Source organism: Rhinoraja longicauda, chromosome 34 (assembly GCF_053455715.1).
Source record: "Rhinoraja longicauda isolate Sanriku21f chromosome 34, sRhiLon1.1, whole genome shotgun sequence".
Classification (NCBI taxonomy): domain Eukaryota; kingdom Metazoa; phylum Chordata; class Chondrichthyes; order Rajiformes; family Arhynchobatidae; genus Rhinoraja; species Rhinoraja longicauda.
This window is the reverse complement of record NC_135986.1, coordinates 23,281,628-23,308,943: the sequence shown is the minus strand read 5'-3', so window position 1 is coordinate 23,308,943 and position 27,316 is coordinate 23,281,628. Positions and strand designations below refer to the sequence as shown.

Here is a 27,316-nt window from a genome sequence, read left to right as displayed (position 1 = left end):
ACTGACTCTCCCTTGTCAATTTTCCTAGTTACATCCTCAAAAAATTCCAGTAGATTTGTCAAGCATGATTTCCCCTTCGTAAATCCATGCTGACTCGGAACGATCCCGTTACTGCTATCCAAATGCTCAGCAATTTCGTCTTTTATAATTGACTCCAGCATTTTCCCCACCACTGATGTCAGACTAACTGGTCTATAATTACCCGTTTTCTCTCTCCCTCCTTTCTTAAAAAGTGGGATAACATTTGCTATTCTCCAATCCACAGGAACTGATCCTGAATCTATAGAACATTGAAAAATGATCTCCAATGCTTCCACTATTTCTAGAGCCACCTCCTTAAGTACTCTGGGATGCAGACCATCAGGCCCTGGGGATTTATCGGCCTTCAGTCCCATCAGTCTACCCAAAACCATTTCCTGCCTAATGTGGATTTCCTTCAGTTCCTCCATCACCCTAGGTTCTCCAGCCCCTAGAACATTTGGGAGATTGTGTGTATCTTCCTCAGTGAAGACAGATCCAAAGTAACGGTTTAACTCGTCTGCCATTTCTTTGTTCCCCATAATAAATTCCCCTGCTTCTGTCTTCAAGGGACCCACATTTGCCTTGACTATTTTTTTCCTCTTCACGTACCTAAAAAAACTTTTGCTATCCTCCTTTGTATTATTGGCTAGTTTACCCTCGTACCTCATCTTTTCTCCCCGTATTGCCTTTTTAGTTAACTTTTGTTGCTCTTTAAAAGAGTCCCAATCCTCTGTCTTCCCACTCTTCTTTGCTATGTTATACTTCCTCTCCTTAATTTTTATGCTGTCCCTGACTTCCCTTGTCAGCCACAGGTGTCTCTTACTCCCCTTAGAGTCTTTCCACCTCTTTGGAATAAATTGATCCTGCAACCTCTGCATTATTCCCAGGAATACCTGCCATTGCTGTTCTACCGTCTTCCCTGCTAGGGCCTCCTTCCAATCAATTTTGGCCAGCTCCCGCCTCATGCCTCTGTAATCCCCTTTGCTATACTGCAATACTGACACTTCCGATTTTCCCTTCTGCCTTTCCATTTGCAGAGTAAAACTTATCATGTTGTGATCACTGCCTCCTAATGGCTCTTTTACCTCTAGTCCCCTTATCAGATCAGGATCATTACACAACACTAAATCCAGAATTGCCTTCTCCCTGGTAGGCTCCAGTACAAGCTGTTCTAAGAATCCATCTCGAAGGCACTCTACAAACTCCCTTTCCTGGGGTCCATTTCCAACCTGATTTTCCCAGTCTACCTGCATGTTGAAATCTCCCATAACCACCGTAGCATTACATTTTTGACACGCCAATTTTATCTCCTGATTTAACTTGCACCCTAAGTCGAGGCTACTGTTTGGGGGCCTATAGATAACTCCCATTAGGGTCTTTTTACCCTTACAATTTCTCATTTCTATCCATACTGATTCAACATCTCCTGATTCTATGTCACCCCTTGCAAGGGAATGAATATCATTCCTTACCATCAGAGCAACCCCACCCCCTCTGCCCACCTGTCTGTCTTTTCTATACGTTGTGTACCCCTGAATATTCAGTTCCCAGCCCTGGTCCTCTTGTAGCCATGTCTCAGTGATCCCTACAACATCATACTTGCCCATGACTAACTGAGCCTCAAGCTCATCCACTTTATTTTTTATACTACGCGCATTTAAGTACAACACTTTAACTTCTGTATTTACCTCCCCTCTCACATCGTTCACAATTGGCCCTGCCCTTAATTTCTTTTCCGCTCTAGAACTTCTGTTCCCATTCTTCCGAGAGTCTTTTGCAATATCTCCTGTATTCCCTTTTACCTCATCTTCATATTCACAATTTGTTAACCCCTCCCCCCCACTACTTAGTTTAAAGCCACAGGTGTCACACTAGCAAACCTGCCTGCCAGAATGTTTGTCCCCCTGCTGTTAAGATGCAACCCGTCCCTTTTGTACAAGTCACCCCTAGCCCAGAAGAGATCCCAGTGGTCCAGAAATCTAAATCCCTGCTCTCTGCACCAGTCCCTCAGCTGATTGAGAATGATCAGCCATGATCACATTGAATGGCGGTGTTATGTTGTTATCTTGTTATGAAGGCCAACATTCCATTGGCTTTCTTCACTGCCTGCTGTACCTGCATGCTTCCTTTCAGTGACTGATGCACTAGGACACCCAGATCTCGTTGTACGTCCCCTTTTCCTAACTTGACACCATTCAGATAATACTCTGCCTTCCTATTCTTACCATCAAAGTGGATAACCTCGCACTTATCCACATTAAACTGCATCTGCCATGCATCCGCCCACTCACACAACCTGTCCAAGTCACCCTGCAACCTCATGGCATCTTCCTCACGGCTCACACTGCCACCCAGCTTTGTGTCATCTGCAAATTTGCTAACGGTACTTTTAAACCCTTCATCCAAGTCATTAATGTATATTGTAAATAGCTGCGGTCCCAGCACTGAGCCTTGCGGTACCCCACTAGTCACTGCCTGCCATTCTGAAAGGGACCCATTTATCCGCACGAGCCGTGCGGCGTCCGAGAAGCCACGTCGCAGAGATTGGGGGAAGGGTGGGGGGGGGGGGGGGGGCCGGAGGGGGATGTCCCAGCGCGGCAACTTTTAGCATCGCCTATGCAAATCGTCTACAACAGATGCACAGGGGACAGAGATACTTACCAACCCTCAGCTCCACGCACGAAACGCGGGCCTACAATCTCAGTACACCCCCACCCACCCCCCACTTAAATCCCTCCCCTCTCGACGGCGTGCCCCCTTAACCAACCCCCTCCTTATCTGCCCTTCCCCCACAATACAATACAATATATCTTTATTGTCATTGTACAGGGGTACAACGAGATTGGGAATGTGCCTCCCATACGATGCAATAAATTAATCCGCTAAATTTATACAACCCAGTGAAACAAAATTAGAAAGAGTTTTAAAACGGTATAAAGTTCAGGAAGGTCTGTGCCGGTTCACTGTGCGATGTGACCATCCGGCTCAGCAGGACCGGATCATAGCAGCTATGGCCCTGGGGGTATCGCCCCTGGAGCACCATCGCCCCCTCCAATCCACCCTCAGCTACCCCCTCCATCCACCACTGCCCCCCTCTAATCCACCCTCAATTAGGTTCATAGTGAGTGATACAGTGCGGAAACAGGCCCTTCGGCCCAACTTGCCCATACCGGCCAACATGTCCCAGCTACACTAGTCCCACCTGCCTGCGCTTGGTCCATATCCCTCCAAACCCGTCCCATCCATGTACCTGTCTAACTGTTTCTTAAACGTTGGGATAGTCTCAGCCTTAACTACCTCCTTCCATACACCCACCACCCTTTTTGTGTTAACTTGTCCTCCTCTTCGACCATCACCCCCCCCTCTAATCCACCCTCAATTAATCTCCCTCCTTAATCCACGCTGAGATGGCCTCCCCTTCTACCATCACCTCCTCTAATCCACCCTCAATTGATAGGAGTAGAATTAGACAATAGGTGCAGGAGGCCATTCGGCCCTTCAAGCCAGCACCGCCATTCACTGTGATCATGGCTGATCATTCTCAATCAATACCCCGTTCCTGCCCTCTCCCCATACCCCCTGACTCCGCTATCCTTAAGAGCTCTATCCAGCTCTCTCTTGAATGCATTCAGAGAATTAGCCTCCACTGCCTTCTGAGGCAGAGAATTCCACAGATTCACAACTCTCTGACTGAAAAAGTTTTTCCTCATCTCCGTTCTAAATTAGGCCATTCGGCCCATCAAGTCTACCCCGCCATTCAATCGTGGCTGATCTATCTCTCCCTCTCAACCCCATTCTCCTGCCTTCTCCCCATAACCCCCGACACCCGCACTAATCAAGAATCTATCTATCTCTGCATTAAAAAATATCCACTGACTTGTGGCCTCCACAGCCGTCTGTGGCAAAGAATCCCACGGATTCACCACCCTCTGACTGAAGAAATTTCTCATCTCCTTCCTAAAGGAACGTCCCTTAATTCTGAGGCCGTGCGCTCTGGTCCTAGACTCTCCCACTAGTGGAAACATCCTCTCCACATCCACTCCATCCAGGCCGCTCACTGTTCTGTAACGTTTCAATAAGGCGGCCCCACCCCTCGTTCTTCTAAACTCCAGCGACTACAGGCCCAGTGCCAACGTACGCTCATCGTACGTTAACCCACTCATTCCTGGGATCGTTCTCGTCAACCTCCTCTGGGCCCTCTCCAGAGCCAGCACGTCCTTCCTCAGATACGGGGGCCCCAAAACGCACACGGGCCAGACGCAGGCACAGTGAAACTATAAACCCCCCCCTCAAAAATCCAAGGGGCATCAGAGCCTCCCTTGAATCGACGGCACTTACAGGTAACGCGGAGGTGAAACAGCACAGAGATGATCGGGCTCCTCTCCATCTGCGGGCAAACACAAAGTAATCAGTGAGTCAAGTCAAGAGACAATAGGTGCAGAAATAACTGCAACCCCTTCGGCTCCAGCTGCACATTGGCAGAGGGGCAAGCCGACCTCCAGTGCAGCGGCATGGGGCAAGAATGCAGCACTGGACTCGACTGCTTCAATAGACAATAGGTGCAGGAGGAGGCCATTCGGCCCTTCGAGCCAGCACCGCCATTCAATGTGATCATGGCTGATCATTCTCAATCAGTACCCCGTTCCTGCCTTCTCCCCATACCCCCTGACTCCGCTATCATTAACAGCTCTATCTAGCTCTCTCTTGAATGCATTCCGAGAATTGGCCTCCACTGCCTTCTGAGGCAGAGAATTCCACAGATTCACAACTCTCTGACTGAAAAAGTTTTTCCTCATCTCCGTTCTAAATGGCCGACCCCTTATTCTTAAACTGTGGCCCCTTGTTCTGGAGTCAAGTCAATTTTATTCGTACAGCACATTTAAAAACAACCCACGTTGACCAAAGTGCTGTACATCAGTTCAGGTACTAAGAACGAACATACAATGGCACACAAACATAACAGCACATACATAAACAGTTGACAGCGCCCCCTCAGAGGGCCTCAAACGCTAGGGAGTAGAAATAGGTTTTGAGCCTGGACTTAAAGGAGTGGATGGAGGGGGCAGTTCTGATGGGGAGAGGGATGCTGTTCCACAGTCTAGGAGCTGCAACCGCAAAAGCGCGGTCACCCCTGAGCTTAAGCCTAGACCGCGGGATAGTCAGTAGCCCCAAGTCGGCCGACCTGAGGGACCTGGAGATAGAGTGGTGGGTTGGAAGATTTTTGATCTGGGGGGGGGGGGGGGGGCACGTTTAGGGCTTTATATGTGAATAGGAGGAGCTTGAAGTTGATTCTGTACCGTACTTGTGGAGATGAGGAACGCAGAGCCAGATCTGGCCTTTTTGTTTGCTTCGGCCATTGGACTTTGCATGGGCTTTGCAACATTGTGTGCTAGGTTGAATCACATGCTTGAGGCTCTCTCTCTCTCTCTCTCTCTCTCTCTCTCTCTCTCTCTCTCTCACACCTGCTTGAGGCTACGTAATCACAAAAATGCTGAACTTGCTAAAGCTAGGTAGTAATCAGTAGCCCAAACCGCAGAATGTTCCAGCTCGTCTTCAGAGGAGAAAAACACAATGTATAAAGAACACAAACAGTAAACAGACGCCGACTATACCTTGAACAATAGCATGTTAGGACCTTGTATGGGAAAACTGACTTTGTTCCAACACTCGGCCGTATAACACTCCGCAACTCTGTGTGTGCTTTTAGAAACCTGTCCACGAGATCTCTAATAAACTAACAGGTAAAGTCTGTGCCGTCTCTGATTATTGTCATCCAACTGACCGCGAACGCGAAGTCGAACTCGACATTCTGGGAGCCAGTGGAGAGAGGCCAGAATCGGGGTGATGTGGTCCCTTTTACGGGCACCCGTCAGGAGTCTCGCTGTGGCGTTTTGGACCAATTGCAGGCGGGACAGGGATGATTGGCTGAGCCCAGTGTATAGGGAGTTGCAGTAGTCTAGGCGGGAGGAGATGAATGCGTGGACGATTTTTTTCAATGTCGTCAAATTGGAGGAATGGTTTGATTTTCGCTACGGTACGAAGCTGGCTTTTACCACAGTGAGGACAGTAGGTCCCGTCAGGGCAAGAGAACAGCAGCATTGCCACCGACCGCACAAACCCATGATGGCAGGATCGTCGTACGTTGAAAGAACGGAGCGACTGGGCTCGTACACACTGGAATTTAGAAGGATGAAGAGGGGGATCTTATAGAAACATGGAAAACAGGTGCAGGAGGAGGCCATTCGGCCCTTCGAGCCAGCACCGCCATTCAATGTGATCATGGCTGATCATCCACAATCAGTAACCCTTGCCTGCCTTCTCCCCATATCCCTCGATTCCACTAGCCCCCAGAGCTCTATCTAACTAGCGGAGTGAGGGGGTATGGGGAGAAGGCAGGAACGGGGTACTGATTGACAGTGATCAGCCATGATCGCATTGAATGGCGGTGCTGGCTCGAAGGGCTGAATGGCCTACTCCTGCACCTATTGTCTATTGTCTAACTCTATAAAACTGCTATAGGTCCACCATCGATTTTCCGGCACCCTTGGTTCCAGAGTTTCTCCGGATTATCCGTGTTGTCCCGGAGAAGAGCCCAAATGGAACAGATCAATGTTGGAGGAGGAACAGCATCTCATATTTTGTTTGGGCAGCTTACACCCCAGCGGTTATGAACGTTGACTTCCCTAACTTCAAGTGACCCTTGCTTTCCCTCTCTCTCCATCCAATCCCCCGTTCTCCGAACAGTCTGACTGTCTCCGACTCCATTTTACCTCAGTACCGCCCCCCTCCCCTGACATCAGTCTGAAGAAGGGTCTCGACCCGGAACGTCACCCATTTCCCTCTCTCCGGAGACGCTGCCTGACCCGCTGAGTTTTTTCCCAGCATTTTGTGTCTATCTTTGACTGACTGGAAATCGTGACAGGGTTCGAAACCTGCCGATCACAAGAGCAGCAAGTCTGCTCGGCGTAACCGACGGTATCACAAAATGGTGGAGCAACTCAGCGGGTCAGGCAGCATCTTGGAGAGAAGGAATAGACAATAGACAATAGGTGCAGGAGTAGGCCATTCAGCTCTTCGAGCCAGCACCGCCATTCAATGCGATCATGGCTGATCACTCTCAATCAGTACCCCGTTCCTGCCTTCTCCCCATACCCCCTCACTCCACTATCCTTAAGAGCTCTATCCAGCTCTCTCTTGAAAGCATCCAACGAACTGGCCTCCACTGCCTTCTGAGGCAGAGAATTCCACACCTTCACCACTCTCTGACTGAAAACGTTCTTCCTCATCTCCGTTCTAAATGGCCTACCCCTTATTCTTAAACTGTGGCCCCTTGTTCTGGACTCCCCCAACATTGAGAACATGTTTCCTGCCTCTAATGTGTCCAATCCCCTAATTATCTTATATGTTTCAATAAGATCCCCCCTCATCCTTCTAAATTCCAGTGTATACAAGCCTAATTGCTCCAGCCTTTCAACATACGACAGTCCCGCCATTCCGGGAATCAACCTAGTGAACCTACGCTGCACGCCCTCAATACAATGGGTGACGTTTCGGGTCGAGACTGATGTCGGGGGTGGGGGGAGGAACAAAGAAAGGATATAGGTGGAGACAGGAAGACAGTGGGAGAACTGGGAGGGGAAGAGAGGGACAGAGGAACTATCTAAAGTTAGAGAAGTCAATGTTCATACCGCTGGGCTGTAAGCTGCCCAGGCGAAAAATGAGGGGCCGGCCTCTGTGCGGTTTTCAGGCACGGTGGTGAAGCGATAGAGTTCTGCCTTACAGCGCCAGAGACCCGGGTTTGACCCTGTGTGCGGGGATCGCCAGAGCGGCGTAGACCCGGTGGGCTGAAGGGGCTCCCCGTTTCCGCGCCGTACCTCCAAACTAAGCACGGTATTTATTCACAAAATGCTGGAGTAACTCAGCGGGTCAGGCAGCATCTCGGGAGAGACGGAACGGGCGACGTTTCGGGTCGAGACCCTTCCTCAGACTGATGCCAGGGGGGCGGGTTAAGGAAGGATAAAGGTGGAGGCAGGAAGATAGAGGGAGAACTGGGAAGGGGGAGGGGGAGGGACAGAGGAGCTATCTAAAGTTGGAGAAGTCGATGTTCATACCACTGGGCTGCAAGCTGCCCAGGCGAAATATGAGGTGCTGTTCCTCCAATTTCTTCACTTAAAATACACTGGCCCCATCCCCGAACTCTACCTCCGCTACATCGACGACTGCATCGGTGCTACCTCTTGTACCCTTGCAGAACTCACTGACTTCATACGCTTCACTTAAAAACATGCTCTCTAAACTAAACAAAGACTACTCCTCCCTTCACCTTCTTTGCATAAGGATTACACTCTCAGGACAATGCAAACTGGAGAACTGTGAGACAATAGCATTTGCATGCCAGCGTGTCAGCTCAGCGCAAACAAGCCTCGGCAAGGTTGACGGCACAATCAAGGCCCACGGCACAATCAAGGCCCACTCGCACCCGGGCCACTCCTGTTTCCGCGCTGAATCTCTAAACCAAATCACAATTCAGCTGGAAAGTGTGCAGAGAGGTTTAATCTCCCGGTGGCCGAGCACTTCAACTCCCCCTTCCATTCCCAGTCTGACCTTTCTGTCATGGGCCTCCTCCAGTGCCATAGTGAGGCCCACCGCAAATTGGAGGAACAGCACCTCATATTTCGCCTGGGCAGCTTGCAGCCCAGCGGTACGAACATCGACTTCTCCAACTTTAGATAGTTCCTCTGTCCCTCTCTTCCCCTCCCCCTTCCCAGTTCTCCCACTGTATTCCTGTCTCCAACTACATCCTTTCTTTGTCCCGCTCCCTCCCATGAATCAGTCAGAAGGGTGTCGACCCGAAACGTCACCCATTCCTTCTCTCCAGAGATGCTGCCTGACCCGCTGAGTTACTCCAGCATTTTGCGATACCTTCGATTTATGAGGATGTTGTCATGACTCCGTGATTACCTATAACTCTATCCATGTGCCTGTCCAGGTGTCTTTTAAACGTTGGGATAGTCCCAGCCTCAACCACCTCCTACGGCAACTCGTTCCATACACCCATCACCCTCTGTGTGAAAAGGTTACTCCTCAGATTCCCATTAAATCCTTTCCCCTTCACCTTGAACCTATGTCCTCTGGTCCTCGATTCCCCTACTCTGGGCAAGAGACTCTGTGCGTCTACCCGATCTATTCCTCTCATCCATAGCACAGGAGGGTGAGGGTGAACTATAGGAAAGCGTTTTATCGGGACGCACTCCAGCATGGTTTGGGAACAGCTCCATCCAAGACCCGCAAGAAATGGCGGAGAATTGTGGACGCAGCCCAGACTGTCAAGCAAACCAACCTCCCTTCCATCGACTCCATCCACACCTCACGCTGCCTCGGCAAGGCCAGCAGCACAATCAAGGACCAGTCTCACCCCCGGTCTCACTCCCCATTCTCCCCTTCTCCCATCGGGCAAGAGGTACAGAAGTGTGAAAAGTGTGACACTGGAATTTAGAAGGATGAGAGGAGATCTTATCGAAACGTATAAGATTATTAAGGGGTTGGACACGTTAGAGGCAGGAAACATGTTCCCAATGTTGGGGGAGTCCAGAACCAGGGGCCACAGTTTAAGAATAAGGGGTCGGCCATTTAGAACGGAGATGAGGAAACACTTTTTCAGTCAGAGAGTTGTGAATCTGTGGAATTCTCTGCCTCAGAAGGCAGTGGAGGCCAATTCTCTGAATGCATTCAAGAGAGAGCTAGACAGAGCTCTTAATGATAGCGGAGTCAGGGGGTATGGGGAGAAGGCAGGAACGGGGTACTGATTGAGAATGATCAGCCATGATCACATTGAATGGCGGTGCTGGCTGGAAGGGCCGAATGGCCTCCTCCTGCACCTGTTGTCTATTGTCATTCGGCCCTTCCGTCCAGCACCGCCGTTCAATGCGATCGTGGCTGATCGTCCACAATCAGTACCCCGTTCCTGCCCTCTCCCCGTGCTCGTCTGACTCCGTTGTCATTAAGAGCCGTACCGCGGCGCTCACGACAGTAAACTATACCGCGGGGGGCCCCGACCCCCAGCCCCAGGGTCAGACCACACTCACAAAGTCCACGCGGTCCTCAGCCAGCCAGTGGAAGCACTTGAGGAAGAGAAGCAGGGTGAAGATGGCCACAAAGCGCGGGCTGAAGTCGTCCCGGAAGACGGTGAAGGCCAGGCAGGTCTCGGTCACGGCATACCACGAGCGCTCGATTAAATGCTGGGGAAACACGGAGGGCAAGAATTCCATCAGCAGAAAAAAAGGCGATCACGAGTGTAGACAACCGATACTCTACAGCGTACTTACACAATGTTAAGGTCGGCTAGGCCTTTAAAGTTAAGGTCGGCTAGGCTCTGATGTTTAGGAGGTTAGGTCGCTATGATGTTGGGTAGGTTAGACTAGGCTATGATGTTGGGTAGGTTAGGTGGCTATGATGTTGGGTAGGTTAGACTAGGCTATGATGTTGGGCACGTTAGGTGGCTATGATGTTCGGTAGGTTAGGTGGCTATGATGTTGGGCAGGTTAGACTAGGCTATGATGTTGGGTAGGTTAGGGGCTATGACGTTGGGTAGGTTAGGGGCTATGATGTTGGGTAGGTTAGACTAGGCTATGATGTTGGGTTGGTTAAGTGGCTGTGATGTTGGGTAGGTTAGGTGGCTGTGATGTTGGGTAGGTTAGACTAGGCTATGATGTTGGGTAGGTTAGGGGCTATGATGTTGGGTAGGTTAGACTAGGCTATGATGTTGGGTTGGTTAGGTGGCTGTGATGTTGGGTAGATTAGATGGCTGTGATGTTGGGTAGGTTAGATTAGGCTATGATGTTGGGTAGGTTAGGGGCTATGATGTTGGGTAGGTTAGGGGCTATGATGTTGGGTAGGTTAGACTAGGCTATGATGTTGGGTTGGTTAGGTGGCTGTGATGTTGGGTAGGTTAGATGGCTGTGATGTTGGGTAGGTTAGATTAGGCTATGATGTTGGGTAGGTTAGGGGCTATGATGTTGGGTAGGTTAGGGGCTATGATGTTGGGTAGGTTAGACTAGGCTATGATGTTGGGTAGGTTAGGGGCTATGATGTTGGGTAGGTTAGGCTAGGCTATGATGTTGGGTTGGTTAGATGGCTATGATGTTGGGTAGGTTAGATGGCTGTGATGTTGGGTAGGTTAGATGGCTGTGATGTTGGGTAGGTTAGACTAGGCTATGATGTTGGGTAGGTTAGACTAGGCTATGATGTTGGGTAGGTTAGACTAGGCTATGATGTTGGGTAGGTTAGATGGCTGTGATGTTGGGTAGGTTAGATGGCTGTGATGTTGGGTAGGTTAGATGGCTGTGATGTTGGGTAGGTTAGACTAGGCTATGATGTTCAGTAGGTTAGGTGGCTATGTTGTTGGGTAGGTTAGGGGCTATGATGTTGGGTAGGTTAGGTGGCTATGATGTTGGGTAGGTTAGGGGCTATGATGTTGGGTAGGTTAGACTAGGCTATGATGTTGGGTAGGTTAGGTGGCTATGTTGTTGGGTAGGTTAGGTGTATTAAATGTATTTTCGGCTTACGATATTTTCGCTTTACGATGGTTTTATCAGAACGTAACCCCATCGTAAGTCAAAGAGCATCTGTAGTTACTAAAATAACTCCCATTGCAGAGCTCGGTCCTGGGGTGGAGAGTGTTGCACAGATCCGTGGCCTGCAACAGGTTCACAGCCTGTCACTTCCGGGATGAGGAAGAGACCGTGTACCGTTTGTACATGCAGAGCGAGAGGTTGCAACCCCTTGTTCGAGTATCTGAAGGAGCTGCTCCTCGAGCTTTGGCTCCATTTTAGTCCCACGCTCCTGATTTTCGGGCACCCGGTACGGAGGTGGGGAGGGTCGGGAGGGGGAGGAGGCCCTGTCGGCCTGCTCCTGGGCCTGGCCAAGATGGCCGCTCGCGGGTCCAGGCAGCGGGCGGTCGACGGCCGCCTGCCCCTCTTCAAGGGCCTGCGTCCGTGCCCCTGGAGAGCGCACACGCACACACGGTGCCCACGGGGTCCGCTGGGGGCCTTCCGTGGGCGCTGGTCGCCGCGGGAGGTCGAATGTATTGTTGACAAAGCCGGCGGAATTTTAATCCGATAACTGTTTTTGTTTGCAACCTGCAGCTTTTGATCTGATCACGTTACTACTTTTGTATAAGAAAATAACTGCAGATGCTGGTACAAATCGAAGGTATTTATTCACAAAGTGCTGGAGTAACTCAGCGGGTCGGGCAGCATCTCGGGAGAGAAGGAATGGGTGACGTTTCGGGTCGAGACCCTTCTTCAGACTACTTTTTCTATTCAAAACTTTTTACTATTCAAAACTACCTTTTTTATTTTTGTTTTTGTTTTGGAAAAAAAGTTTTTGTAAAAAATATATATAAACATAGCACAAAAAGTAAGGAAATTTGTGTTTGGTAGATTATTTCTTTGTTGTAACAATGCTTCTTGGCAATAAATCTTATAAGGTGGAAAGCCTGTTTATTTCCCTTTTAAATGGTGCCACATTTGTAAGGAACATGCATTTGCGGGATGAGCAGCAGAGCTGAGTATATGGGATGCGCCCATGAAAAATTTGCCAAATCTTCTCTGCCAATGCCAAACAGCTTATTCTGCCATTGACTCTTGTTCGGTGTTGTTTGGTGGATTGGATGATTGAAGTCTGAAGAAACAAGACATATTGGCAATTTAACAATTTATTAATTTAATAAACAGGAGCCATAGTAGCGTGTGGAAGAACCATACAGTCACAACAGCCTGGCACCTCCTCCTCATGCTGGTCACCAGCCTGGTCACACACTGTTGTGGGATGGCATCCCATTCTTGTCAGCACCTGGGGGTACCAGAAGCTCAAAACAAGAGTCAATAGCAACAGCAGAATAAGCTGTTTGGCATTGGCAGAGAAGATTTGGCAAATTTTTCATGGGCGCATCCCATATACTCAGCTCTGCTGCTCATCCCACAAATGCATGTTCCTTACAAATGTGGCACCATTTAAAAGGGAAATAAACAGGCTTTCCAACGGTATAAGATTTATTGCCAAGAAGCATTGTTACAACAAAGAAATAATCTACCAAACACAAATTTCCTTACTTTTTGTGCTATGTTTATATATATTTTTTTAAATCGCAGAGTTCGGTACAGTGGGCAATCACAGTGTACATAAGACACGCCAAGACGAATTGGCCATCTCACCTCCATCTCAGCAGCACGCAGTTGCCCAAAGAACACCTTCCTCATGAACTTGCCGATGAGGAAGACCAAGACAAAGGCCTGGATGTACAGCACCTGCCCAAAAGAAAAAAAGAAAATCAAAATCACACACGGTGGACACAGTGGCATTACCGGTCGAGTCGCTGCCTCACAGCGCCGGAGAACCGCGACTTCTTAACTAAAAGTGCCGAGAACTCAAGCCAACAGTCGAAATAACAATCTCGGAGAAAACCCAAGCGGATGCAGGAATTTTTTTCCCCAGTGTTGGGGGAGTCCAGAACCAGGCGCAGCAGTAGAGTTGCTGCCTTACAGTGAATGCAGCGCCGGAGACTCAGGTTCGATCCAGACTACGGGCGCCGTCTGTGCGTTCTCCCCGTGACCTGCGTGGGTTTTCTCCGAGATCTTCCGTTTCCTCCCACACTCCAAAGACGTACAGGTATGTAGATTAATTGACTGGGCAAATGTAAAAATTGTCCCTAGGGTAGTGTTAGTGTGCGGGGATCGCTGGGCGGCGCGGACTCGGTGGGCCGAAGGGCCTGTTTCCGCGCTGTATCTCTAAAGCTACAGAAACAGGGGCCACACACAGTCTAAGAATAAAGGGGAGGCCATCTAAAACTGAGGCGAGAAAAAAAACTTTCACCCAGAGAGTCGGGAATTTGTGGAATTCTCTGCCAGAGGGCAGTGGAGACCAATTCACTGGATGGATTTTAAAAGAGAGTTAGTGTAAGAAAATAACTGCAGATGCTGGTACAAATCGAAGGTATTTATTTCACAAAATGCTGGAGTAACTCAGCAGGTCAGGCAGCATCTCAGGAGAGAAGGAATGGGTGACATTTCGGGTCGAGACCCTTCTTCAGACCCTTGGAATTCTCTGCCTCAGAAGGCACTGGAGACCAATTCTCTGAATGCATTCAAGAGAGAGCTAGATAGAGTTCTTAAGGATAGCGGAGTCAGGGGGTATGGGGAGAAGGCAGGAACAGGGTATTGATTGAGAATGATCAGCCATAATCACATTGAATGGCGGTGCTGGCTCGAAGGGCCGAATGGCCTCCTCCTGCACCCATTGTCTATTCAGACTGATGTTAGATAGAGAGTTAGTTAGAGCTCTAGGGGCTAGTGGAATCAAGGGATACGGGGAGCAGGCAGGAACGGGGTACCGATTGTGGACGACCAGCCATGGTCACAGTGAATGGCGGTGCTGGCGCTAAGGGCCAAATGGCCTCCTCCTGCACCTATTGTCTAAAATGCTGGAGGAATTCAGCGGGAGAGGCAGCAGCTCTGGAGAGGAGGAAGAGATGGGGGAGGGATGAAGAGGGAGGGACCCGGGGGCGAGGCTGGTCCTTGATTATGCTGCTGGCCTTGCCGAGGCAGCGCGAGGTGTAGATGGAGTCGATGGAGGAAGGGAGGTTTCCGTGCAATTTCTTGCGGGCCTTGGATGGAGGCGCACCTGAGCCAGACTTCGAGACGTCGCGAGCGGGCGGGGCTGCCTTTTATTGGCTTTGTCTAACTGCCTTCCCACATAGGCCACGTAGTCACCAAGGAGGACACGAGACGGAAACTCTCCCCACATTCTCTGGGCTCACAGCCACAAAAACCTCCCTCAGCAAACTTCCCCACAGAACACAGTGAACTACACCGACTAGCCAAAACAAGATGGCCGCCCGCCTAATGTGTTGTTGGTCCTCCATGTGCAGCCCCATACGCAGCAGGGTGCGATGCACTGTGTATTGTGACACATTCCTCCCGTGACCACCATTTTTAAATTTCCTGTGACTTGTGCCACTGTCGACCTTCTGTCGGTTCGGACCAGACGGGATAGCATTCGTTGCCCTCGCACATCGATGAGCCTTGGGCGCCCAACACCCTGCCTGTCGCCGGTTTGTGGTTTGTCCCTCCTCGGACCACTGTCGGTAGGTGCTCACCACTGCTGACCAGGAGCACCCCACAAGCCTTGCCGTTTCAGATGCTCTGACCCAGTCGTCTGGCCGTAATAATTTGGCCCTTGTCAAAGTCGCTCGGGTCTTTACTCCTGCCCATTTCTCCTGCATCCAACACGTCAACTTCAAGAACTGACTGTTCACTTGCTGCCTAGTATATCCCACCCCTTGACAGGTGCCATTGTAACAAGAGAATCAATGTTCTTCACTTTACTTGTCAGTGGTCATAATGTTTTGGCTGGTCGGTGTAGATCCTCTCCCTACAACCTCATCTACTGCATCCGCTGTTCCAGGTGTCAACTTCTCTACATCGGTGCCACCAAGGCTCGGCGATCGTTTAGCTCAACACCTCCGCTCAGTCCACCTTAACCAACCTGATCTCCCTGTGGCTCAGCACTTCAACTCCCCCTCCCACTCTGGCCTTTCTGTCCTGGGCCTCCTCGATTGTCAGAGTGAGGCCCAGCGCAAATTGGAGGAACAGCACCTCGTATTTCGCTTGGGGCAGCTTGCAGCCCAGCGGCATCACAAAATGCTGGAGTAACTCAGCGGGTCAGGTAGCATCTCTGGAGAGAAGGAATGGGTGATGTTTCGGGTCTCGACCCTTCACCAGACTGAGTCTGTCTCAGTCTGGGGAAGGGTCTCGACCCGAAACGTCGCCCATTCCTTCTCTCCGGAGATGCTGCCTGACCCGCTGAGTTACTCCAGCATTTTGTGTCTACTACCTTTGATGGCTTTAGAGTCAACTTTAGATTTTGATTCAAGGTTCATTCAAAAAACTTCATTTAAATTCAACTGACGGCTGGGGTGGGATTTGAACTCGGCGACAGAGACTTTGAGATTATTAAACAGTAACACAAGGTGCAGCTTACAAGATTCATGGCAGCTGCTAAGTGGACTGTAGAAGACAGGCGATAGAAAGGTACAGTAATAAAAAAGAACAGCAGATGCTGGTTTACACCAAAGATGAACGCAAAATGCTGGAGTAACTCAGCGGGCCAGGCAGCATCTTTGGAGAAATTGGATAGGTGACTTTAGACTTAGACGAGGTATAGCACAGAAACAGGCCCTTCAGCCTGTCTAGTCCATGCCAACCTGCGATGGGACTATATCCTACCCACTACGAATAATTTACAATTTTACCAAAGGTCAAGTCAAGTCAATTTTATTTGTATAGCACATTTAAAAACAACCCACGTTGACCAAAGTGCTGTACATCTGATTAGGTACTAAGGAAAAAAATGAAACATACAGTAGCACGCAAACAGTTCACAGCGCCTCCTCAATGAGCCTCAAACGCTAGGGAGTAGAAATCGGTTTTGAGCCTGGACTTAAAGGAGTCGATGGAGGGGGCAGTTCTGATGGGGAGAGGGATGCTGTTCCACAGTCTAGGAGCTGCAACCGCAAAAGTGCGGTCACCCCTGAGCTTAAGCCTAGACCGCGGGATAGTGAGTAGCCCCAAGTCGGCCGACCTGAGGGACCTGGAGTTAGAAAGGGGGGTTAGAAGATTTTTGATGTAGGGGGGGGAGTGTCCATTTAGGGCTTTATACGTGAATAGGAGGAGCTTGAAGTTGATTCTGTACCGTACAGGGAGCCAGTGGAGAGGCCAGAATCGGGGTGATGTGGTCCCTTTTACGGGTACCCGTCAGGAGTCTCGCTGCGGCGTTTTGGACCAGTTGCAGGCGGGACAGGGAAGATTGGCTGATCCCAGTGTATAGGGAGTTGCAGTAGTCTAGGCGGGAGGAAATGAAAGCGTGAATGATTTTTTCTGTGTCGTCGAATTGGAGGAAAGGTTTGATTTTAGCTATGGTTCGAAGTTGGAAGAACTACAAACCTACAAACCCGCACGTCTTTGGAGTGTGGGAGGAAACCAGAGAACCCGGAGAAAACCCACGTGGTCACGGGGAGAACGTACAAACTCCGCACAGACAGCGCCCGTGGTCAGGATGGAACCCGGGTCTCTGGCGCTGTGAGGCAGCAGCTCTACCCGCCGCGCCACCGTGACATTTTCAGGTCGGGACACGTCTTCAGAAAAGCACCACGTAGGAGCAGGCCAATCAGCCCAAACATAGCGGCGGCACGGTGGCGCGGCGGTAGTCACAGCGCCGGAGACCCGGGTTCGATCCCGACTACGGCCGCTGTCTGTACGGAGTTTGCACGCTCTCCCCGTGACCTGCGTGGGTTTTCTCCAGGAAGCTCCGGTTTCCTCCCACACTCCAAAGACGTGCAGGTTTGTAGGTTAATTGGCTTGGAATAAACGTAAAATTGTCCCTAGTTTTAGCGTGCGGGTAATCGGTCGGCGGTCAGGATAGGCCAGAAGGGACCGTCTCTAAATTAAAACCTTTGGAGTGTGGGGGAAAAACCCGGAGCAGTCGGAAAAAACCCACGCAGTCACGGGAAGAGTGTACAAGATCCGTACAGACAGCACCCGTAGTCAGGCTGGAGCCCGGGTCTCTGGCGCTGTGAGGAAGCATTTACCACAGCGCCACCGTGCCATCCCAACATCTACCCAACACAAAGATTGAAGGAGGAAATGAAATGCCACCTATTCACGTCCTCCAGAAATGCTGCCTGACCCGCTGAGTTATAGAGTCATAGAAAGTAGGTGCAGGAGGAGGCCACTTGGCCCTTCGAGCCAGCACCGCCATTCATCGTGATCATGGCTGATCGTCCACAATCAGTAACCCGTGCCTGCCTTCTCCCCGTGTCCCTTGATTCCGTTAGCCCCCCAGAGCTGTATCTAACTCTCTTTTAAATTCATCCAGAGAATTGGCCTCCGCTGCCTTCTGTGGCTGAGAATCCCACAGATTCACAACTCCCTGGGTGAAACTGGGTTTTTTCCCGTCCGTCTGTGTGTTAAACTACGACCTGCCGTTCCTCGTTCCCGCGGATTGCTTGCTCGACCTGGTCGAGCACCCTTGGCAAAACTCAGCGCCTCAACATTATCTCAACCAACCAGCAAATTTACAAATTGACCAACCTACAAACCTATACATCTTTGGAGCGTGGGAGGAAACCGGAGCCCCCGGGGAAAACCCACGCAGGTGACGGGAAGATCTAGTGTGACCAAACTCGTGTCTCTGGCGCTGTGAGGCAGCAGCATGGAAACAGGCCCTGTGGCCCACTGAGCTCGTGCTGACAATTAATCTTCCATTTGCATGTTGAAACAAGGAACTGCAGATGTTTTGAGCGGCACAGTGGTGCAGCGGTAGAGTTGCTGCCTCTCGGCGCCAGGGACCCGGGTTCGATCCTGACCACGGGCGCTTGTCCGTACGGGGTTTGTACGCTCTCCCCGTGACCGGCGCGGGGTTTCTCCGGGAGCTCCGGTTTCCTCCCACGCTCCAAAGACGTACAGGTATGTAGGCTCGTTGGCTTCAGTGACAAAGTAAATTGTCCCCAGTGTGTGTCGTAGGATAGTGCTAGTGTTCGGGGATCGATGTTCGGCATGGTTTCCCGGAGAAAACCCACGCAGGTCACGGGGAGAACGTACAAACTCCGTACAGACGGCACCCGTAGTCGGGATGGAACCCGGGTCTCTGGCGCTGCATTCACTGTAAGGCAGCAACTCTACCGCCGCGCCACCGTCTTCAGAAAAGCAGGGAAACATAGAATGTTTCATGATGCATGAAACATGAAACTGAAACATCGAAGGGCCGCCTCCTGCACCTATTTTCTATGCTTCTATGTTTCAGTTTCATGTTACATGCATCTTGTGTTTTACGACTGTTGGCAGACCAATTTCCCTCCTGGGATAAATAAAGTTCTATCGTATCGTAAAGTCCCTTCACAGGGGCAGCTCCCCTGGAAAACCCCATCACGAAACAAAACTCTACTTTCATTCCTAAATAGTTAAACATCCAACTTCTATGTCAAACATGCAAACTTGTGGAAGCTACTGCAGCACAAGACACGACAAAAAGGCACTTGAAACTCGTTGGAAACATTGATTGAAATAGGCAGTATAGACAATAGGTGCAGGAGGAGGCCATTCGGCCCTTCGAGCCAGCACCGCCATTCAATGTGATCATGGCTGATCATTCTCAATCAGTACCCCGTTCCTGCCTTCTCCCCATACCCCCTGACTCCGCTATCCTTAAGAGCTCTATCCAGCTCTCGCTTGAATGCATTCAGAGACAAGACACACAACCACACAAGTTTAACACAGACGACCATCACAGTGATTCCTCCAGGCACACCCTCACTGTGATGGAAGGCAAGAAAAGTCTTTAAAGAAGAACCTCTTTATTCCTATACTCAAATTCTCTCGTTATGAAGGCCATAAGGCCATAACTTTCTTTACTGCCTGCTGGACCAGCGCGCCAACTTTCAGTGACTTATTCACAAAATGTTGGAGTATCTCAGCAGGTCAGGCAGCATCTCGGGAGAGAAGGAATGGGTGGCGCTTCGGGTCGAGACCCTTCTTCAGTCTGAAGAAGGGTCTCGACCCGAAACGTCACCCATTCCTTCTCTCCCGAGATGCTGCCTGACCTGCTGAGTTACTCCAGCATTTTGTGAATAAATACCTTCGAACTTTCAGTGACTGGTGTACAAGGTCTGCCATCTTAAGCGGCAGACCTCACCACCCCCCACTCCCTACCACACCTCTCTCCCCCTCCCTACCCCGCTCTTCTCCTCCCTACCCCACCCCTCTACCCCCACTTCCCCACCCCTCTGCCCCCTGCTCCAACCTCTTAAGTGACAGACCTCACCTCTCTCTTCCCCCCCCCCATCCCCACCCCTCTGCCCCTCCCCCCCCCCCCCCCATCCCTCGACCCTCACTTCACCACCCCTCTGCCCCTCCATCCCCCATCCTTAGAGGGAGTACAGAGAAGGTTCACCAGATTGATCCCTGGGATGGCAGGACTTTCATATGAAGAAAGACTGGATAGACTAGGCTTGTACTCGCTGGAATTTAGAAGACTGAGGGGGGACCTTATAGAAACATATAAAATTCTTAAGGGGTTGGACAGGCTAGATGCGGGAAGATTGTTCCCGATGTTGGGGAAGTCCAGAACCAGGAGTCACAGCTTAAGGATAAGGGGGAAGTCTTTTAGGACCGAGATGAGAAAACATTTCTTCACACAGAGTGGTGAGTCTGTGGAATTCCCTGCCACAGAAGGTAGTTGAGGCCAGTTCATTGGCTATATTTAAGAGGAAGTTAAATGTGGCCCTTGTGGCTAAAGGGATCAGGGGGTATGGAGAGAAGGGAGGTACGGGTTACTGAGTTGGATGATCAGCCATGATCATATTGCATGGCGGTGCGTACAGGCTCGGAGGGCCGAATGGCCTACTCCTGCACCTAATTTCTATGTTTCTATGTTTCTATCCCTCTACCCTCACTTCACCACCCCACTGCCCCTCCCTCCCCCATCCCTCAACCCTCATTTCACCTCCCTCCCCCATCCCTCGACCCTCATTTCACCCCCCCCCCCCCCCTTACCCAACCTGACACCGTTGAGCCAATACTCACGGCCATGCTGGGGCTGGACTTGGTGAGGTACACCACAGTCGGGTAGAACTGGCGCTTGAGATAGAAGGCATGGCTGACCACCGTGGTGGTGAGCACCAGGCTGGTGGCCGCCGCCAACATGGACCGGACCATCCCGTTCCTCCCCGCGGGAAACAGCTTGCCGGACGGTCGCCAGGAGACCGAGCCCCCCGGATCTGGATGGTGGCAGAAATGCAAACCAGCGCCCTGGCCGGTGTGCGTGTCGCTGCCGTCGCCCGCCGGGTCAGGTGGGCACCTGCGCCAGTCCCGCCGCCGGGCAGTCTGGTCTCGCTGCAAAGCTACAAAAGCAGAAAAGGAGAAAAGGGAGATTATTCGGTGCCGCTGCGGACGCTGGCAATCAACAATCAGTGAAGGCTGGAACTCGCCTATCTTCCTGCGCCCGTCTACCTCGCTCTTAAGTGACAGGGGCAGAATTAGGCCGCTCGGCCCATCAAGTCTACTCCGACATTTAATCATGGCTGAGCAACATAGAAAATAGGTGCAGGAGTAGGCCATTCGACCATTCAATATGATCATCCAGCTCAGTAACCTGTACCTGCCTTCTCTCCATAACCCCTGATCCCTTTAGCCACAAGGGCCACATCTAACTCCCTCTTAAATATAGCCAATGAACTGGCCTCAACTACCTTCTGTGGCAGAGAATTCCACAGACTCACCACTCTCTGTGTGAAGAAATGTTTTCTCATCTCGGTCCTAAAAGACTTCCCCCTTATCCTTAAGCTGTGACCCCTGGTTCTGGACTTCCCCAACATCGGGAACAATCTTCCCGCTTCTAGCCTCTCCAACCCCTTAAGAATTTTATATGTTTCTATAAGATCCCCCCTCAGTCTTCTAAATTCCAGCGAGTATAAGCCTAGTCCATCCAGTCTGAGGAATCCTAATCTGAGGAAAGACATTCTTGCTATAGAAGGTCCACCAGATTGATTCCTGGGATGGCAGGACTTTCATATGAAGAAAGACTGGATAGACTCGGCTTGTACTCGCTGGAATTTAGAAGATTGAGGGGGGATCTTACAGAAACGTACAAAATTCTTAAGGGGTTGGACAGGCTGGATGCAGGAAGATTGTTCCCGATGTTGGGGAAGTCCAGAACAAGGGGGTCACAGTCTCATCTCAGATTTTAGGACCGAGATGAGAACGTTTTTTTTCCACACAGAGAGTGGTGAATCTGTGAAATTCTCTGCCACAGAAGGTAGTTGAGGCCAGTTCATTGGCTATATTTAAGAGGGAGTTAGATGTGGCCCTTGTGGCTAAAGGGATCAGGGGGCATGGAGAGAAGGCAGGTACAGGATACTGAGTTGGATGATCAGCCATGATCATATTGAATGGTGCAGGCTCGAAGGGCCGAATGGCCTACTCCTGCACCTATTTTCTATTAAGGGGCAGCACAGCGGTAGTTGCTGTCTTACAACGCCAGGGACCCGGGTTCGACCCTGACCACGGGCGCTGCCTGTACGGAGTCTGTGCGTGGGTTTTCTCTAGGACCTCCGGTTTCCTCCCACGCTCCAAAGATGAGCAGGTTTGTAGGTTTATTGGCTTGGAAAAAAGTGTAAAATTGTCCACAGTGTGTGTGCGTGGGATAGTGTTAGTGCGCTGGTCGGCGCGGACTCGGTGGGCCGAAGGGCCTGTTTCCACGCTGTATCTCTAAATCTATCTCTCCCTCCTAACCCCATTCTTCTGCCTCCCCCCCAGAAACTCCTGACATCTGTACTAATCAATACCTGTCTCCCTCACACCCTGCCTGCCCCTCACCCAGCTCTCTATTCTCTCTATTCTCTCTCTCTCTCTCTCTCTCTCCTCAACCTTCTCAGGCATTGGAACAAGGCGTGACCAGCCCACAGTCGACCTATGGTCAAAAAGAGGGGATAGAACCAGGAATATCTGTGTTTTAATGAAAAGATACAGTATGGAAACAGGCCCTTCGGCCCACCGAGTCCTTACTGACCATCGATCAGCGGTTCACACAAGTTCTGTTAGCCCACTTACTCGTCCACGACCTAAACATTCGGGATAATTTACAGGTGTGGGCGATTTTTAACTTCTCTTAACTTCTCTACATCGGCGACACCAAACGCAGACTCGGCGATCGTTTCGCTCAGCACCTTCGCTCAGTCCGCCTTAACCAACCTGATCTCCCGGTGGCTGAGCACTTCAACTCCCCCTCCCACTCCCAGTCTGACCTTTCTGTCATGGGCCTCCTCCAGTGCCATAGTGAGGCCCACCGGAAATTGGAGGAACAGCACCTCATATTTCGCCTGGGCAGCTTGCAGCCCAGCAGTATGAACATCGACTTCTCCAACTTTTGATAGTTCCTCTGTCCCTCTCTTCCCCTCCCCCTTCCCAGTTCTCCCTCTATCTTCCTGTCTCCACCTATATCCTTCCTTTGTCCTGCCCCCCTGACATCAGTCTGAAGAAGGGTCTCGACCTGAAACGTCACCCATTCCCTCTCTCCTAGATGCTGCCTGACCTGCTGAGTTACTCCAGCATTTTGTGATACCTTCGGGGTAATTTACAGATCAATCTACACATCCACACTGGCACTCCGTCCGAGATGTGGGAGGAAAACAAAGCACTCGGGATGAACCCGTACAGCCACTGGGAGAACAACATTCAAACCCCACACAGGCAGCAAAGTCCCCTCCCTCACCAACCCATCTCCCCCTCCCCCCACACCGACACCTCTCTCTCCTCTACTTCTCTCCCTAGCCCCACCTCACATCACACACCCCTTGCTCCTCTCCTTTCCCCTTCTTCACCTCCCCACCCCTCACTTTCCCACCCTCTACCCCCTTGTCCACCCTCTTAAGTGGCAGACCTCACCACCACCTCTTCCCTTCCATACCCCTCTCTTCCCCTCCCTACCCCTCTCTTCCCCATCCCCCTCTTCCCCTCCCTACCCCTCTCCTCCCTTCCCTACCCCTCTCTTCTCTAACCCTTCACTTCCCTAACCCCTCCCTTCCACCACCCCACCCTACCCCCACCGCTCTCTTCCCCTCCCTACCCACATCCTCCCCTCCCTACCGCTCCTCCCCACCCCTTCTCTTCCCTTCCCCCCTCTCCTCCCCTCCCTACCTCTCTCCTCCCCTCCCTACTCTTCCCTCCCCCCACCCCCACCTTTGCCTCCTTACACTTCTACCCTCTCACCCCACAGGCGCCAGTCCTCACCTCCCCTCCCTACCCCTCTCTTCCCTCCCCCTACCCCTCTCCACCCCTTTCCCTTTTCTCCCCTCCCTACCCATCTCTTCTCTTCCCCCTCCCCACACTTCTACCGTCCCCCCGCTCTACCCCTCTCCTCCTCTACCCCCTCCTTACCCCTCTTCTCTCTACCCCTCCCCAACCTACCCCTCTCTACCCCACTCCTCCCCTCCTTACACTTCTACCCTCCCTATCCCCACCCCTCTTCCCCTTGCGGCAGACCTCACCTCCACCACCCCCTCTTCTTCCCCTCCTCATCCCCACCCCTCTCTTCTACCTTCTCACCCCACAGGCGCCAGTCCTCACCTCCCCTCCCCACCCCTATCTAACCAACTTCCCTTCCCCCTCTCCTCCCCCCACCCCTCTTTCCCTTTTCTCCCCTCCCTACCCTCTAACCATCTTCCCTTCCCCCCTCGCCTCCCCTCCCTACCCGACCCCTTCCCACCCCTCTCCTCCCTACCCTCCCACCCCTCTCTTCCCCTCCCTACCCCCACCCCTCTCTTCCCTAACCCCACCCCTCCTTACCCCTACCCCTCTCCCCCCTCCTTCAACCCTCCCTATCTCCACCCTCTACCCCTTGTCCACCCTCTTGTGGTAGACCTCACCTCCACCACCCTCTCCTCCTCCCCTCCCTACCCCTCTCTCCTCCCCTCCCTCCCCTCCCTCTCCTCCCTACCCTCTCCTCTCTTCCCCTCCCCACCTCCTCTCTCCCCTCCCCCTTCTCTCTTCCCCTCCCAACCCCATCCTCCCCTCCCTTCCCCACCCCTCTCTCTCTCTACCCGCACCCCTTCCTACCCCCCTTCCCCTGCCCTCCCCTCCCCACATTTCTACCCTCACCCCATAGGCGCCAGTCCTCACCTCCCCTCCCCTCCCCCCCAGAGCCCGCTGTCGCCGCCTCCTCCTCCTCTTCCCCTCCCTACCCCTCCCCCACCCCTTTCTTCCCTCCCCTCCCCCTACCCCTCTCCTCCCCCCACCTCTCTCTTTCCCTTTTCTCCCCTCCCTACCCCTCTCTTCTCTTCTTCTTCCCCTCCTTATCCCTATCCCTCTCTTCTACCCTCTCACCCCCACAGGCGCCAGTCCTCACCTCCCCTCCCCTCCCCCCCAGAGCCCGCTGTCGCCGCCTCCTCCCTCTCTACCCTCTCCTCTCTTCCCCATCCCACCTCCTCTCCTCCCCCTTCTCTCTTCCCCTACCCTCCCCTCCTCACCTCCCTTCCCTACCCCACCCCTCTCACCCCCCCCTACCCCCACCCCTCACCTCCTTATCCCCCTCCTCCCCTCCCAACCCTCCCACCACCCCTCTCTTTGCCTCTCCTCCCCACCTACACTTCTACCCTCCCTATCCCCACCCCTCTTCCCCTTGTCTACCCTCTTAAGTGGCAGACCTCCCCTCCCCCCACCCCTCCCCACACTTCTACCCTCTCACCCCCACAGGCGCCAGTCCTCACCTCCCCTCCCCCCCCCCCCAGAGCCCGCTGTCGCCTCCTCCTCCTCCTCCTCTTCCCCTCCCCCACCCCTCTCTTCCCTCCCCTCCCCCTACCCCTTTCCTCCCCTCCCCCCCCCCCCCAGAGCCCGCTGTCGCCTCCTCCTCCACCTCCTGCACTGTCGCCTCCTGCTCCACCTCCTGCACTGTGTCGCTGTCTCTGCGCCAAACCCCCAACGCCAGGCAGGGAAGACACGGCTTCAGACACCTCACTTCCGGCCGAGGCGTCCGTCCCTTTTACCCGTCCCCCGTCCCCCCCCCGGTGTCACGGCCTTTGTTTTCCTCCCTGGGAATCCCCACCCTCTCCCCGGGCAAACGGCCCGTGATTTACCCCCGGGCAAACGACCCGTGATTTACCCCCCTCTCCTCTCTCTCCCCCTCCCTCCTCTTTCTCTCCCCCTTCTCCTCTTTCTCCTCTTTCTCTCCCCCTTCTCCTCTCTCTTCTCCCTTCCCACCCCTTTCTTCCCCCCTGCCCACTCCTTGAGGAGGCGCTGTGAACTGTTTGCGTGCTACTGTACGTTTCATTTTTTTTTCCTTAGTACCTAATCAGATGTACAGCACTTTGGTCAACGTGGGTTGTTTTTAAATGTGCTATACAAATAAAATTGACTCTCTCCCTTCCGGGCCCTGGTGAGACCGCACCTGGAGTACTGTGTGCAGTTTTGGTCTCCAAATTTGAGGAAGGATATTCTTGCTATTGAGGGCAGTGCAGCGTAGGTTCACTAGGTTAATTCCCGGAATGGCGGGACTGTCGTATGTTGAAAGGCTGGAGCGACTAGGCTTGTATACACTGGAATTTAGAAAGATGAGGGGGGATCTTATTGAAACATATAAGATAATTAGGGGATTGGACACATTAGAGGCAGGAAACATATTCCCAATGTTGGGGGAGTTCAGAACAAGGGGCCACAGTTTAAGAATAAGGGGTAGGCCATTTAGAACGGAGATGAGGAAGAACTTTTTCAGTCAGAGAGTGGTGAAGGTGTGGAATTCTCTGCCTCAGAAGGCAGTGGAGGCCAGTTCGTTGGATGCTTTCAAGAGAGAGCTGGATAGAGCTCTTAAGGATAGCGGAGTGAGGGGGTATGGGGAGAAGGCAGGAACGGGGGTACTGATTGAATGGCGGTGCTGGCTCGAAGGGCTGAATGGCCTACTCCTGCACCTATTGTCTATTGTCTATTACCCCTTTCTTCCTCTCTCCCCTCCCCCCTCCTCTCTTCTCCCTTCCCACCCCTTTCTTCCCCGTCCACTCCCTTCTCTCCCCCTCTCTCCACTTTCTCCCCCTCCTCTCTTCTCCCTTCCCACCCCTTTCTTCCCCCTGTCCACTCCCTTCTCTCCTCTTTCTCTCCCCCTCTCTCCACTTTCTCCCCCTCTCTTCTCCCTTCCCACCCCTTTCTTCCCCTGTCAACTCCCTTCTCTCCCCCCCCTTTCCCCCCTCTCTTTCCCCCTCCTCTCTTCCCACCCCTTTCTTCCCCCCTGTCCACTCCCTTCTCTCTCCCTACCCCTTTCTTCCTCTCTCTCCCCCTCCCCCTCTTTCTCTCTCCCCTCCCCTTTCTCCCTTCCCACCCCACCCCTTTCTTCCCCTGTCCACTCCCTTCTCTCCCCCTCTCTCCTCTTTCTCTCCTCCTCCTCTCTCTTTCCCCTCCTCTCTTCTCCCTTCCCACCCCTTTCTTCCCCTGTCCACTCCCTTCTCTCTCCCTACCCCTTTCTTCCTCTCTCCCCCCCTCTTTTCTCCTTTCTTCCTCGCCACCCTCCTCCCTTTCCTCCTCTCCCCCTCCTTCTCTTCTCTCCCCCCTACCCCACTCTCTCTCTTTCCCCCTCCTCCCTTCCCACCCTTTCCTTCCCCCTCCTCCCTTCCCACCCTTTCCTTCCCCCTCTCTCTCTCTCTCTCTCCCTTTCCCTCCCTTGTAGTTGTAGGGGCTTCGCTGTGTCCCGTCCCCACCCCCTC

At 52.2% G+C, this 27,316-nt stretch overlaps 1 protein-coding gene across 1 annotated transcript in view; it reads right to left on the bottom strand.

Moving 5' to 3' along the window:
* The window catches only part of syvn1 (synovial apoptosis inhibitor 1, synoviolin), a 57,706-nt gene that overhangs the window by 30,140 nt on the left and 250 nt on the right, over positions 1–27,316 (bottom strand). Inside the window, 4 exon segments of the mRNA XM_078427921.1 lie at positions 4,360–4,408; positions 10,107–10,259; positions 13,236–13,328; positions 20,658–20,974. Coding sequence (XP_078284047.1) covers positions 4,360–4,408; positions 10,107–10,259; positions 13,236–13,328; positions 20,658–20,789 — 427 coding nt within the window. The 5' untranslated portion in view covers positions 20,790–20,974.